We start from the raw sequence: 14,488 nt of genomic DNA, 5'->3' as shown, positions 1-14,488 counted from the left end.
TGCTAGCCTGTGCTGAAACTCATACTGCTGCAGCTTCACTATTCTGGTACCTGAGATAGCTAGACAAAGCTAGCTCGGGGATATCTGCACCCTATGATTGCAGCATGGAGACACACGCCCAACAGTGGTAGTGTGAGTCGGAGGTGGGGTAAAGATCCAGAAGAAGTAATTTGTGAATGGCTTTAAAAATGAGGAGGGTTCCCTAAAGGGTTTTAATCCCCCACCTCCTTGTCAAGTTATAAAAATGTTCACCCAGGGAGGGGGGCGAAGAGATTCTACTCCTTTAAAGATAAAACATTCCAGAAAAGTTATTTCTGTTTCCACCCCCGAAATAAATTAGTTGCGAACCTAAGAAAATATCCCAACATTGATTTTTGGCCAATGAGAGCCTTGCTTCCTACACAGATTAAAATCTTGCTTTGTAGAGGAATCCAGATGGTCATTTTAACTGAACTGAAAAATGTCCAAGACATCTCACACTCTCACCATGAGAAAACGTCACCTTTTTCCTTCGACCTCAATGCTTAGCCAGGGTCCAAATCCCTTGCTCCAGTGCAGAATCCTATTGATTTCATAGAGATCATGCGTGGACTTACAATTTAAAGACAATGATTCACATTATCTAGTCAATAGAAGTTGTGGGCACCCAGAACCTCTCGGACCTAAAGTTATTAAATTATTATTTTACTCTTTTGATCTAAATTTAAAAGACTTCATTAACCAACTTGTAGGCAAGTCAACCAAACAATGTTTTTTGAGGGAGGTGAAATGTATGTTAGAAGCAGTAAAGCAAATCATTGAAAGTTACCAAGAAATTAAACATTACCTCTGAAGCACCTTGTCGTGACACTGAGCTGTCTGAAGGCCACAAGCACCCTTCCTAGCAGGAGAAAGAAAACAGAGGAGAATATTAACTTCTTGCATAATTTTTATTTCAACTTAAGACAACTTTTCAGAACAATCAGCTTTCATCAGTTGGTTACATTCATCAAAAGAAGCATTATTAAAAAGTAACCTATCGCTTCTTTTGCTGTTGAAATCTGAACCCAGAACTCAGCCAAAACCACAGAGAGCAAACATAAGTGCGACATTCAAACTAAACCATCTTTAAAATTTGCTTTTTTCCATTTAGTACAAGCTTGCACATTCGCCTGTTTTCCTGGAATTTCACGTGACTTTCCTTACCTTTCTTGCAATACTATGGGCTACTGCACAAGACCCAAATGGTCCCCAACAGAATCTAACATTCATGATCTCATTGGTTAGTCTCTCTCTCTCTCTCCACATACACTCTTCCCCCATGAAATAATATTCTGAGGATCTCTTTGGTCAACCCAAGGGTAGAGTAGTGTACAAGTATGACCATTGGGGGTAAGCAAGGTTTCACCCACCAATTTCCATTCCTCAATCCCTATCCTCAGCCATCTCCCTGCTAAGGATTTTCTTTTTTATGCTACTAATGCATTTTTGACACTTTAGAACATTAAGGGCAGAATGAAAGCACGAACAAAACATAAGAAAATGTCAATAAGGGAAAAAAGCTTAAGGTATATTGTTATTTCATTACATTTTTCTTTTCAGAGCAGCAATAACTACCTTAATGTCTTTATTTCACTTGAAACTATCACAGCTGAAAGGAATACAGCTTTAAGATAAATCCAAAAGGGACAAGAGAAGCTGTAAAGCACAGAAATTCAGTCGAAATGTGGCAAAATAAAAATGTTATTTCTACGAAGTAATTGGCTTTGCTGAAGCATCTCCATTATGATAACTTTCTTGGAACTAAGTCAATTCTGTCATGATACAAATATAAGAAATGCCAGTAACAGGAAAAAGCCATGTTTCCCCTTTGGGTTTATTGTAAATTTCACCTTCCTGCTTTTTCACCATGCCCCTCAATCCTCCTTTAAAAAGATCTCCTTTATCTCCTTTCCTGCAATCTGAAGTTGCACCATTTAAAATAAGATAAAGATTTTATAGTATTGTATTTGTAGTCTCTCACTCTCTCTTGCTATTTCTCTATCAATCAATATACTGAGATATAGTAATTCAATACTAAAAAAAAAAAATCTATGGCTCTTACCTTATTTTCACTCATCAGTTGATCACTAGGTATAAACAATAACTACTTTCCCTTTCCGAATAATTCACCAGTTATTTTTTTTAAATAAAGGAGTTGTGATTTTTAGACTTAAATAAAGCAGTGGATGCCTCTCAGTCCTGGCACTAGCTCCTGCTCCTCCACCAGCCAAGACTCAGCTCCATGTTGCTGACTGGGGTGGGAAGAGTTAGCTATAAGAAGTTTGCCTCCAGAGGGACTGCCTCCTGGCTCAGTTCTTTTACCATGTGTTGCTAGGTTGGGCTATGGCATTTGTGACTCTTAGGATGTTGTGGGGTTTGAATATTCTAACTAAAGGGATGCTGTTCAATGATGTTTTTAAAAGATGTGGTTTCTACATTAATTATTATGCTATCAAGGCATAGCTGGGAGAGTATGCTCCCTTAAATTTTTCTCCCTAGTATGGTAGATGATGGGCATTGCCGAACTGGGCTTCAAGATATATACTTAGGAAGAACAATCTCATGTATTGAGCCCTACATTTGATTCTTTTCAAAGAGTATTAGATTTTGGGATGGAAGATGATATGTCTCTTCATGCTAAACTAATAATTAAAAAATATTAGAAGTAAAAACCTTAGCATTCCAGCTAGGTCTTCTCATGGTGTATTCCTGCTTTGGGTACTAATTTATGGAGAGAAGCTTTAGATTTAGGTCCTGAAAGAATAATGGCAGTTGATAAAGCTTATTGTATTCACACTAAAAGGTCTTAAAGTAAAGATAATAGTCAAGGTTTAGAGCTTGTGATATTGCATATGCTTCATAAAATAATTTCCTTGTTTTGTATTTCACAAAGAGATTTATCAGGCAGGTGACTTTTCAAAGCCATTTTTACATATTTTGTTTCCTGATGCCTCCAAAGTCGCCCAGCTTCCTCAGTTTAAAGTCAACAAATCAACAAATAGGGAGTGGAGGGGAAGAATTTGTTGGAAGACATTTGTGCAATGTCGTCAATATTTTTAATTAAACCAAGGTAAATTAGAAGCACAAAATTATGATTAATAAAAATTCAGAGACTACAATGAAGCAAAAATATCTGACTGGCTCCACATTTCAAAAAGGAATATTTCTAGTGAGACTGAAGAAAAACTCCCTTTAAACTCATCGACATTCTCAACCAATTGCATCAACTCCTCTGTCACTTTGGAAACTTCTGAAGGATTTTTGTTTCTGTTTTGTTGGTGGGGTTTTTATTAGTTTGTTTGCCAGTTATCGCTGGGACTGCAGAAATTCTATATTTACTCTGGGTTTGCTTCGATATCATTGAAATAGACTATCCCCCTATACCCCACTTTTAAGTTTCCGGGCTGATCTGTCTGAGATATTCTCTTTCTGTCATGCATTATGGGTGTTTCCCAATTACGCAGCAAGTCTGGCAGACAACCGGAACTAGAACCCTGATTTCAGTTCAGTACTGTACTTTCTCATGGCTTATCATCACTACCCTTGGATGCCAGTGAAAGTTTGCTCCATCGGGTATAGCTAATGCTGTTCCCTTCAATGCACATGACATGAGGGCACTGGGATGGACTTGCCTCCATTAGCAAAGAGCGTGGGAGAGAGAAATAGGAGTTTAAATTAGGAGAAGAAACCCAAGCAAAAAGGCCTCAGGCTGGAAGCCCCCACCATTACCCCAAAGTCTAGAGCCATGTTCCCAGCAGAATATATTTTGAAAATGTTGTGTTAGTATGCTTACAGTAGAAAGGCATATCATATGTACAGACAATCGTGACCGCTGATAAGTCAAAGCACTCCTTTCTTTCTGAAACTAAGGCTGTGTCTACACTGTGCACCTCACAACAGCCTGGTTTTATGGTGCGCAGTGTGGCCACTCCTTGTCGTCAAGAGAGAGCTCTCCCGGCGACAAAATAAAACCACACCCCCAACGAGGGGCAGTAGCTTCGGTGCTGGGAGAGCATCTCCCACTGCCAAAGCGCTGTCCATACCAGCACTTTTTGTCATTAAAAGTTTTGTCGTTCAGGGGTGTGTTTTTCACACCCCTGAGTGACAAAAGTTTTAACAACGGAAGTGCAGTTTAGAGATGGCCTAAGATTCCTATTCCTTCTGCCCACCTAAACTGTGCAGCCACACTTTTTGCAGATTAAATTTTTCTGAGTGTAGTTTTTAATTTTGACCCTAGGTGGCAGTAACTGGTTGCAGTTAGAGCCTCAGTCTGACTGTTTTTAGGGTTAGCCAACACACACTAGTTCTCGCCACAATCTATTTCTTCTTTGGAGGCACAGACTGTCATATTTCTTAATGATCAGCAACACTTCCCCTTTACAACATAAGCAAAACAAAACTTGTATGCCCCAGTAGAACAAGCAAACATTACAGCAAGATTTCTCTCTCCCTTAGAAATCCTGTTTCCTAAGTGCAAGCACAGTGATGGTGTTTTGCACAAGGCTGTGCAATGACAAAGAGACAGGGTACTGGGATGGTAAGGGGAAAATTAATCAGGGAAAGAACTGCATTTATACTTGTCTTCTGACTAGCTACAGCTAGCAGAAATAATGACCATGAATATACTTAAAGCTTTTACATCCTTGGACTTCACTGTACAAGCATTAGCTAACCTTCAAGTTGTCCCTTAATGTGAGTGAATATTATTATCCTCACTTTGCATTTCAAGAATAAGAAATGACTTCCTCAAGGCCCCTCACTGAGTCAGTGGCAGATTAGAATCCAGGAGTTCCTTGCTCCTTGACCCTGGACTATGCTACCCCCGTTAAAGGAGATGCTGTGCCTTTATTAGGGTAGGCTTCAAACAACAATGGCCAGAACACTCCAACAAATGAGTAACTTTTTAAACACACTGTGGTGGCTTTATGTTTACTCGTATCACAAAATCACCAAACAATTTCCCATAACTGGCTATCTCTGCTTATCAACTCATGGGCTAGAGCCCTCTTTCGGACAGTGGGACCGGAGAAGGTGGCATACAAGACCCAGTTCCTTCCACCTTATGGATGAGGGAGAAAGGCAACTCAGACCAATTCAAATCAGAGTCCCTTCTGGCAGTACATTTTGAGGAGAAGCATAGATGAGCCAATCCCCCTGCACTCCAGCAGCAATCAGAGAGCAAAGGCAATACATGTCCAATCCCCTCCTGACAACTGGGATACTGCAAACTGCAAGGCTAACCCTGCGCACAAGGGTTAATAAAAAGGGCAATGAGGGTGAAAATATTGCTATGCTCTGGTGATAAAGTTATAGCATTGGCACTTATTTCTTGTGGCTGTTATCTGGGAACTTATTCCCACTGGGTTTCTTTTATTTCTAAAGTTAAAATAATGGAAGGAAAAATAGGTAATGCTGGGCTGCCAGCAGTGGATAGAACTAGTAATGCTAATGCAATACAAAAAGGAAATACAATTTAAAGGGGATCAATCGAAGCCAAAGTTCAACATCACCAAGCCAATCCCTGGAATTTTCATATTATTTAACAGTTCCTTTTGTTGTTGCCATCGTCATGCCACACAGGCAAGGACTGCTGTTTGTTGCTTTTCTCCTGAATTGCCTGTTCCAGCTAAATTCAGGAAGAGCACAGTACTTTCACAACTGCTTTCCTGGAATAGTATCTCAGAGTACCAGATAGGCATTATCAATATACATACTACTGAAAGCTGGCTGACTGTAACAGAGATCCCTCTCACAGAGATTGGAAGCAGCGATGCTGGGACCAATCATTTGCGAGTGTCTTGCATGGTGCATGTCTCCTATGGCATTCTGCAAGGGATTTTTTGCTGCCAGGAGTGGGCCTGGGGCAGTGAAAGTGTTCAGAACTCTTTACATGTTCATTTTAGATCAGTGGTGCAGAGAGAGAGAGAGAAATCACCACTGGAATGTCAGAAGTTTGCAAAATGTCCTCTCACATGTCATTTTCAAAATCAACTTTCTCCCAATGTCCCCACTGACAATGCTGCTTATTCCACTACGGGTTAACCACCAGAGGGGAACATTTATATTTAGTTCCTGGCCTTGCAGATAGGAGAGTAGGGTTGCCACCCTGAGCCAGTGTCTCTAGTTACATTCTCATGGAATCATTTTGATTTACCAAGAAGGCTGAAATTTCAATTCTCACAGGACATTGATCCACTATTCTCTATTCCATAATTTAGATCCAAAAAGATGTCAGCTGCACCTTAGGCTGGTGTACCCCTAAAAGGCCACCATACAGCTGTGTTCTGAGAATCCCTGAACTGCTGATAGAAGCAGTTAGCAGCACATGAGATGTTACAGAGTATGAAGCTGGCTGATGGCACTCTGCTAGCGAAACAGCATTGGGCCTGCTCCTGGCTGTGTGAGCACTAATTTCCTTCCCACAGGATGGTACACACTATAACATTTGCCTTCATATACCTTAGCTACTTCACCTTTGATTTTGTATTCAAGCAAATACCACTTATTCCACTATGGGTTGACCAGCAGGGGGCAACATTTAATGTTTTGTTAACCATAATGTCTGTACAATTAAGTACTACCTTGCCGTTTTAGGTCACCTGTACAATACAAATCCAACCATGTCAGGGAGCCCATTTACAACATGGCTGTCCCTCAACACAGTATAACCCTGCAGCATAGGCGGGATCTAACTCTGTCCCTAAAATCGTATGAAAGCTTGTGTTATTTCTATTATGATTTGAAGTCATGGTTAGGTTCCATCTACACTGAAGAATAGTGTTTTTAGCCACCCTGGTAGATAGCAAGACTGGTTATGTAGTAGAACCTTAAACATCTGCCTGAAGCAAAACTGCTATGGAAAAATCACATATCTGTGAGTCTGGTTTAGATACATGTGATGTTTTCAGCACCTTAAATCAAGACAATTTAAAAATTAAGGCGAGTAGACGAAAGGCTGGAGAAGAGTAAGACAAAAGAAAAGAAAGCAGAGAATTGATGGGTACACAGGAAAGCGCATTTCAGCTTGAACACTGAGACACAGTCAGTTATTAGCATGTTCTTTTAAAGAGTCACTGACATTTTCAGGACTAGTCCCTTTTTGCCCTTTGAAAAGCCGGGCTTGTCAGCATTGACAACTCTTGTGATCTTATTGCAAACCTTGTGATATTTGGTGTTATTTTTAATGCCCAACTGCATGAATCAAGAGATTGTACGAGAATTCCAATTAAAAAAATACGTAAGTTTCTGGCCCTCAAGTTTGCAAAGAAAATCTTGAAAACATGAAGCAAGTGCATTCTCTCTGTAAAGACTTCAAAATCAGAAGGCAAATAAAAATAACCCAAAATGTATTTTTTTAAAAAAGATCCAATGACTTTTAAGCCAGTCTCATGATTTTTAAACACCTGAAGCTGGCAATACCAGAAGGAGGAGTTTTAATCTGTTAATTTCAATCGTTTTTTTTTTTTTTGGAAAGACATGAATAAAACACATGAGCTATCTGGGTTTCCAGTCTTTGTGGCACCATAAACCTGTGTGATCTAGCTACAGTTCAGACATTAGCAGCACCAGGACTGGTTGTGATAAAAGGAGCAAATCTAAGACTTATGCAAATATGAACTCATATGAAAATCCTGTCAGAGCTGTCCAGTGTATAGAATTCAAATTAAAACAAAAGGGGCTAAGATTCTGCCTGCAGTTACATCTGTGCAGTCTCAATGAAGTTAATAGGATTGCCTGGATGTAAGGAAGCAACAGCAGAAACTGGACAAAGTTCACTGAAACAGAGAAATGACCACTTGCATTTTATTTTTAAAAGTAATTCTTCTATGAAAATACTGAACTGCCACTCTTTTCAGTTACTGCTGCTCAGAAACAGCAAAGGGCTGAGCCAGAGTGATGTGCACTTCCTTTAGCAATTAGTAGTCAATAAGTATTCTAAATCCGTTCTCTGTCTGAATACCTTCATCAATTGAAAGAGAACAAGACCTGCAAAATACTTAAAGGGACACTGCCAGGTTGAAAACCTATATACAGAATTAAAAAAAAAAAATCTACGTGACTTCTGTTACTTTTCATCATTGAAGCCGTTTATTTACCTTGTGCATTTCACACTGTTTAGACAATGAAAACAGACTACTCATTTTCCAAGTTGGTTCACACAATAGTGCATTTTCTGGTTTTCATGAACTGGCACAACCCTTCACTGCCTGGACTGTGAACATTGCAGGGGAATGTTTATTGCTTTTAATGTAACTGTTTCTATTGGAAATTCTTTCCAGTTTTATAGACATGTGCCTAAGGATACGTCTGCACTACAGTATAAGCCCAGGGTTAGTAGAACTCAAGTTAGCAGACCCCGGGTTTGTTAACCTAGTGCTTGAGCATCTACATTCATTTGTAACTCCAGGTCAGGAACTGTTAAACTCTGGATCCCAACCTGGGGCTCCAGCATTTACAGTGCATTATGTGGACCGGTGTCCAACCACCCATATCCCAGATTTCCTAGTGCCCTTCCAAAATATGGCTGCTCTAGCCCTTTGTTTGTGGTGCAGTGTGGAAAAACTTGACTGTCCAGAGAACAAAGGAAGTCGGCCCAGGGGATTGGGGGATACTTTTGGCGGATTCCTAGAGCATGAAGCTAGTGGGGCTGTGTCTATACTGCAAAGCAACAGGGCTTGAACCCTGGGTCCCAGCTTGACTCAGACCCTCCACCGCTGTGGGGTCCTCGGACTTTGGGTCCGAGATCTGGGTTAGCGCAATTTGTGTGTAGATGGAAGGGAGTTTAGGCTTGAGCCTCAGTTTGAATCCCAGGCTTAGATTGCAACATAGACATACCGCAAGTGTTTGCAGGATCAACCTTGGATCTGATCCAAAGCCCAAGGAAGTCAATGAGAATGTTTCTGTTGACTCAGTGAGCTTTGGATCAGGCCTTAGTTAGGGACCATCCCAGTAGCATCACCTGTTGTGCCCTACAAAAATGGAAAAATCATTTGAAGTAAAGTTCTTGGCTGAATAGAAACCCAAATGAACAATAGTGATGGCAACCCCATCCCAGAGAGTTTCTTAACTCTTCCCAGCCACTGGACTGGGATTATCATTATTTAAAAGGGTACCATCAAACAGAAATTTAGTTATTATTTTAAAAATGAGTTAAAAATTGTTTCAGGCATGATACCTGCTCCTCTCTCCGCAGTACCAAATTAAATTTTCTTATTTACAAAAAGATGTTTTTCTCTCCATAGTTCCTATGACCAAGACCCACTCAAACAACAGGAGATATTGACTATAAAAGGGAAATCTTGAAATGGACTATTGTATGCATTTGACAGCACTCTGCATTAAAACAAGGGGGAGATAAAAAATATTTCTTAACCTCCTCTAGTTATTTCAGGGGTACTTCTAGCAATTGTAGGTAAACAATCATACTTCTGTCTGAAAAAGTTTAAATTCATGGTGTCCATTTAAGAAAAATCCTCAAGTTAGTCTAAATGATTTCTCCAGACAGTAAGAAGTATGTGAGTGAAAAGTTTTAAGACCTCTGATTTTGTTTTAACCCCGTTAGAATACAATATTCTGGAGGTACCTTGGGAGAGGGAACGTCTACATCATTTACTCTCAATAAGACAGTTTCTCTCCTCCTTCTCTTAGGTGCAAGAACAAATAGATTCCCCAGATACCAACAGAATGTAGGTGGTCTGTAAAGAAGAACTCCAGGGACTATAAGTTTGCCATATTTTGCCCTGTGTCTTTCAGGACTACGTTGTCATCTCATGACACTAACATTGTAATGTGTGTGTTGGCAGGGAATATATTTTGAGATGCTTATAGCATCTGTTTGCCTAGGCTATAGGATATAAAATAGCCCCCTCAGAACCAAAATCATCTGCAAAAAAATAAAGAATGCGATTTGTCCTACCAAAGAAGAATTTACTAGGGACTTACTACATTGTTTTAAAATGACACCATGAGTGAGAGGGCCAGGTGGAACAGTGGGTCAATGCTGACTTAGGTCACCCATTTGATAGCGTCAAGCTTAGTCCCCATTCACCTAAAAATACAAAATCACTACACAAGTTGAGACAGTGTCTCTCTCTGCTCAGAAGAAGCCCATCACCAGAACAGCAGGGGCTGGTACTGGTGGGGAGTGAGAATGCTGGCACTGTGTCTAACCCTAACTAGCGTAATTCATCCGTCATTTCCATAAGTACTAACTTCACTCAAAAACATAAAACTGGGACTTTATACAAGTTTTTTCCCTTTGGATCAAATGTATAATCATGTTACAAACAGATGTAAAAAAGAAGCAAGTTCTTGGGTGGCTCAGTCGGTTGGAAAGGAGATACACCTCTAGTCAGTGGTTTGAAACCAGCCCAATGCAGTAGTGGTTGAAAGTCATCATCATCTGATGGACACTGGATGTTCAATGGGCATGTGAAATAAGGTTGTGGTTTCAACCCAGTTCCTAAGGGGGTATGATGTCTTTATCACAAAAACTATCATCATAAATGGCATTCTTGCTGCCAACCTGAGCTGAAAGAGTTCAATGGGCACAGGTAGCGAGCTCTCCTTTCACCATTAGGAGGTGCTCTAGAAGACAGAAGAGAGACCTTAGGGTTACATGTGGGACCTTTCGTCTAAGTATCAAACTCTTGGCATAAAATTCTAGCCCCACTGAAGTCAAAGGAGTTTTGCCATTGCCTTTAATGGACACCAGCAACGTAAGGGGCATTAGTAGGGACTGCCTGCAACATCTCTGGACCCTCGATGGCACGGCTGCCACATGTGCTGCAACTGTGAAAATGACATTAAACAGAACAAGGGGGAAAGGGAGAACCCAGAGGAACTACAAAAAGGCATTTACTCAGTTACTGAGCCCCACCAATGTCACGACTCTCCCCAATTGGGGGATATATCATTTTCCTGATTTAAGACGTTTGTTTGATGCCTTTCCCCCCTCCAGATAGCAGAGACAAGCCTGGGAATGGAAGGGAATTAGCTGAGAGAAAAATGTCAGGCTTTTCACATTCTCCCCAGTAGCTGGTAAGGAGCTAATGCTGCTGCTGCTGCCTCTGCTGTATCTATTCTAAGGATAAACAGGAAATGACAAATCTTCCCAGGTCATCACTGCAACACCTTCCATATGGTGAAAATTTACTAAAAACGTGCAGTAGAAGCAGTAGTCAGGGCTTTCACATTCTGGCACCACCAGACAAATATGAAGCACGAAAAAGCTGCTATATAAAACAGAGCAGTGCCTAAAAACAGCCGTGCAGTGAAATTCTAAAATCGTGAACTGATTCTTTTTTTCATTAATACACACAATGGCAAAAAAACTAACTCACTAACAGAGAATGATAAAACTGACGCCAGAAGTTTTTTGCATGGCTGCCTATAATCAGAACTTCATGTATCTTTAAGCCCTGAAAGAGACCAACATGAAAGAGGAGGAGGAGGATGGGATGAAGGGGTTGGACTTACCGGCTGCAAAGTTTCTTCCTGCCTCCTGTTTTGGCTCTGTCGGTTGATGAAAGAGCGTGTTGAGAGTTTGTAATGGTTCAAAAGGCAGATGATCACTATCACCATAACAGTTATCACCACGATTATAATGATTATCTGAACAAACTCCAGTTCAGCTGAAACAATAAAAGGGAGAAAAACCATCAGCCTGGACACAGAACATTTGTTTTCCACAACAATACTCTGCAAACATTCAGTGTCTCACGACAATTGTCTCAAGCTATTTATTGATGGCCATTTTTAAATTAATTAAAACATCAGTTTTGTCAAGAACTCTGCACCCCAACCAGAATGCAGAGAGCACATTTAAGCACTAACAGAGTTTAGGCCATTGAGTAGCTGCAAATCAAAGGTTAAGAGACACTTCATGATGCACTCTCACCGCAGCCTCCACAAAGGTAATTCTTCCCGAAGAAGAAGAAGGCACAGTCCTTTGGAGTGATCCCAGTGGGAAAGGCTATTTTTATTAACATCCTACAGTGTGAGGACAATCCTGGGATCTCCAGCAGGATCAGAGCTGATACTGCAGAGAGAGGAATCAAGACTTTGTTTCCCGTATCTCAGCCATGCTAACAATTTGCAGCTGATAGAACATAACTGAAAGAGTTAAAGGAAAGCCTCGATCTGCGAACTCGTATGAAAACTACGAAGTGCCTGGTCTTCGGTAGGATTTTACCTTGAGTTACTGAGTTCTGGTACCTCAAACTAATGCAAAGTCCAGCATGGTTAAAAATGAAAGCCAGCACAGACACAATTGAGAAAATGATGCTATTTATAATGTAAACATTACAAACTCTGCCATTTTGGCAAAAGACTATCTTGTACCACTAAAAAATTGTTATTTAGAGGCAAAAATTTCCCTCACTTACACCCATGCAACCCCACTGGCTTTACTGGAGCAGCATGGGTGTGTCTAAGGGAAGAATTTGCCCTTCGGAGTTATGCATTCGCTTACATTTCTATGGAAACAGTTCATCACTCACAAGGGATGCTCTAGTCTTCAAAGAGAATGTCTAGTCTATGGGAGCACATCTTTGGCTGCCACACAGGTAAAAAGGGAAAAGTGCACTTCTGAAAAATGACACCACCTAGTAAGATGCCTAAATATGGATTTAGAGCCCAAATTTAGGCTCCCAATTTTGAAAATCTTAGCCAGGCAAAAAAGAAGCTAACAAAGTTAAAAAGCAGAAATGTAAATACACTGGGGAAAAAAAGGGGACTTTTTTCCTTTTATATCTTTCTTTTCCAGGGTGATTTTTAAAAGTTGAGCGAAAAGAGGATTGCTATATGTATTCTTCAAAATGTCCTATATTGCAAATGAAAGCAAACCATGCTTTTTAGCTTCTAAAATCTCTTCCAAACAAAACCATCACAAACCTTCAAGAAATGCAAAGAGGCAAGCATACTACAAGGTTGCCAGTGCTAGCATGTAGTAATAGCTGCTATATCTGCCTGTGCTACAACGTTTTGTTACTTGTCAGAAGTTATCTATGAACAAGGGCATACAAACAGAAGTCTAGCAGCTTAATTTCATTGCTAATCACAGTAGGTGTAACTGAAATTATTCCAAGATTAAAAGCTCTTTTAACAATGCAATTACATTTTTAATTTATTTTTTCTTTTCAGTTAAGTATAGACCATTCATTAATAACACAATCAACTCCTACACACACTTTCATTCTTCAGTATTTTATGCCCTCCCATTACTCCACATACAACAATCAGTTTGTCAGTTTTTTCTCAGGTCATTGTACTGATAGCTAAAACGTCTAAAAGCATGGAACACAGACATTACGTATGTGTTTTAGGATAAGGTCAATTTGCCATAGGTCACAATTGCAGGTTACAAACTTGACACAGAAGACAATTGCTATACTACAGAATATATAAAGGCTAGATATTTGAGCATCTCCATACTCACAACTTTTTTTTTTTTTTGCCTATATATTTACTTTGGAAATTGTTGCTAAAGGGCAACATGCAAAACAAGTAATGTTGATTTAGACTTTCCTAGAATGTAGAGATCACTGGAATGACATTTTAGTTCTATATCTGCCAAGGGCTGAGTCTTCCAAATTTATCAAGGGCCCAGTATTTCTATGAAAGGGCAATACCTCCTTTCTCTCAATAAATGTTTCAGGATCTGATGCATTTGAGAGACTTACAAATAAAAAAATACAATCAAAATATGGTCACATATAATAAAACCAATGTATTCTATTACAGCATGTACACACAAACTCTTTCCAAATTTGGCTTTATTACGCAAAAATTAAAAACAGAGCATAAGAAAACACCCCATTAGATTTTCAAGGGTAACAATTTATTTTCAAAGAGCGGGGGGGAAGATATTTAATCCTTTCCTGTACCCAATTTGTCCCCCTGCTAGTTATTAGAACAGAAGAAAAAGGACAATAGCACAAGTAGTCCACATTTATTGACACAACTCAAGGCAATTAGTGCAGTTTCTGATGTATGCCAGCATACAGTCATATCACATATCCTCCCACCCCACCCAGGCTCCCTAGTTAACAGCAAACGTGAGAGGCACCTCCTCCTAACCACCACCACCCACATCCCCTAGTAAAGCTGGTTTTCAAAAATTGAGCATGGAAAAAATTATATCTACTTACCCACACACAGGCATAAAGAAGACAAGATCAGTAATACAGTTTTTCCAGGGGAATTTTTTTTTTTTTACTTCACAAATATGCAGCAAAAAAGGCTATTGTGTATTTATTGAAAACACTTTCCTATGAGAATAAATTAAGACTAGAAAAGGGGATACAGTAGCTTATTTATATTCAAGTGGGTAGAAATGCCTGGACCATTCTCCTAAAGAGATAGTTGTACAAACAACTGTGTGCATATATAATAGGCTCCCTTCTATGTATACACGTCTGCTCATAAGACTAGCTCTGATACAGCAATACTGTAACTTGGCAGATCA

At 39.8% G+C, this 14,488-nt stretch overlaps 1 protein-coding gene across 5 annotated transcripts in view; it reads right to left on the bottom strand.

Moving 5' to 3' along the window:
• LDLRAD4 (low density lipoprotein receptor class A domain containing 4) overlaps positions 1-14,488 on the bottom strand; it is a 450,512-nt gene that overhangs the window by 11,181 nt on the left and 424,843 nt on the right. For all 5 annotated transcript variants that reach the window (XM_048840182.2, XM_048840183.2, XM_048840186.2 and 2 more), the window contains 2 exons: positions 11,500-11,654; positions 827-880 (listed from right to left, as the gene is read on the bottom strand). In XM_048840182.2, coding sequence (XP_048696139.1) covers positions 827-880; positions 11,500-11,654 — 209 coding nt within the window. The remainder of the gene's footprint in view (positions 1-826; positions 881-11,499; positions 11,655-14,488) is intronic.

This window comes from Caretta caretta, chromosome 2, assembly GCF_965140235.1.
Source record: "Caretta caretta isolate rCarCar2 chromosome 2, rCarCar1.hap1, whole genome shotgun sequence".
Classification (NCBI taxonomy): domain Eukaryota; kingdom Metazoa; phylum Chordata; order Testudines; family Cheloniidae; genus Caretta; species Caretta caretta.
The sequence above is the reverse complement of the archived record's forward strand: the minus strand, read 5'-3'. Positions and strand labels throughout refer to the sequence as shown.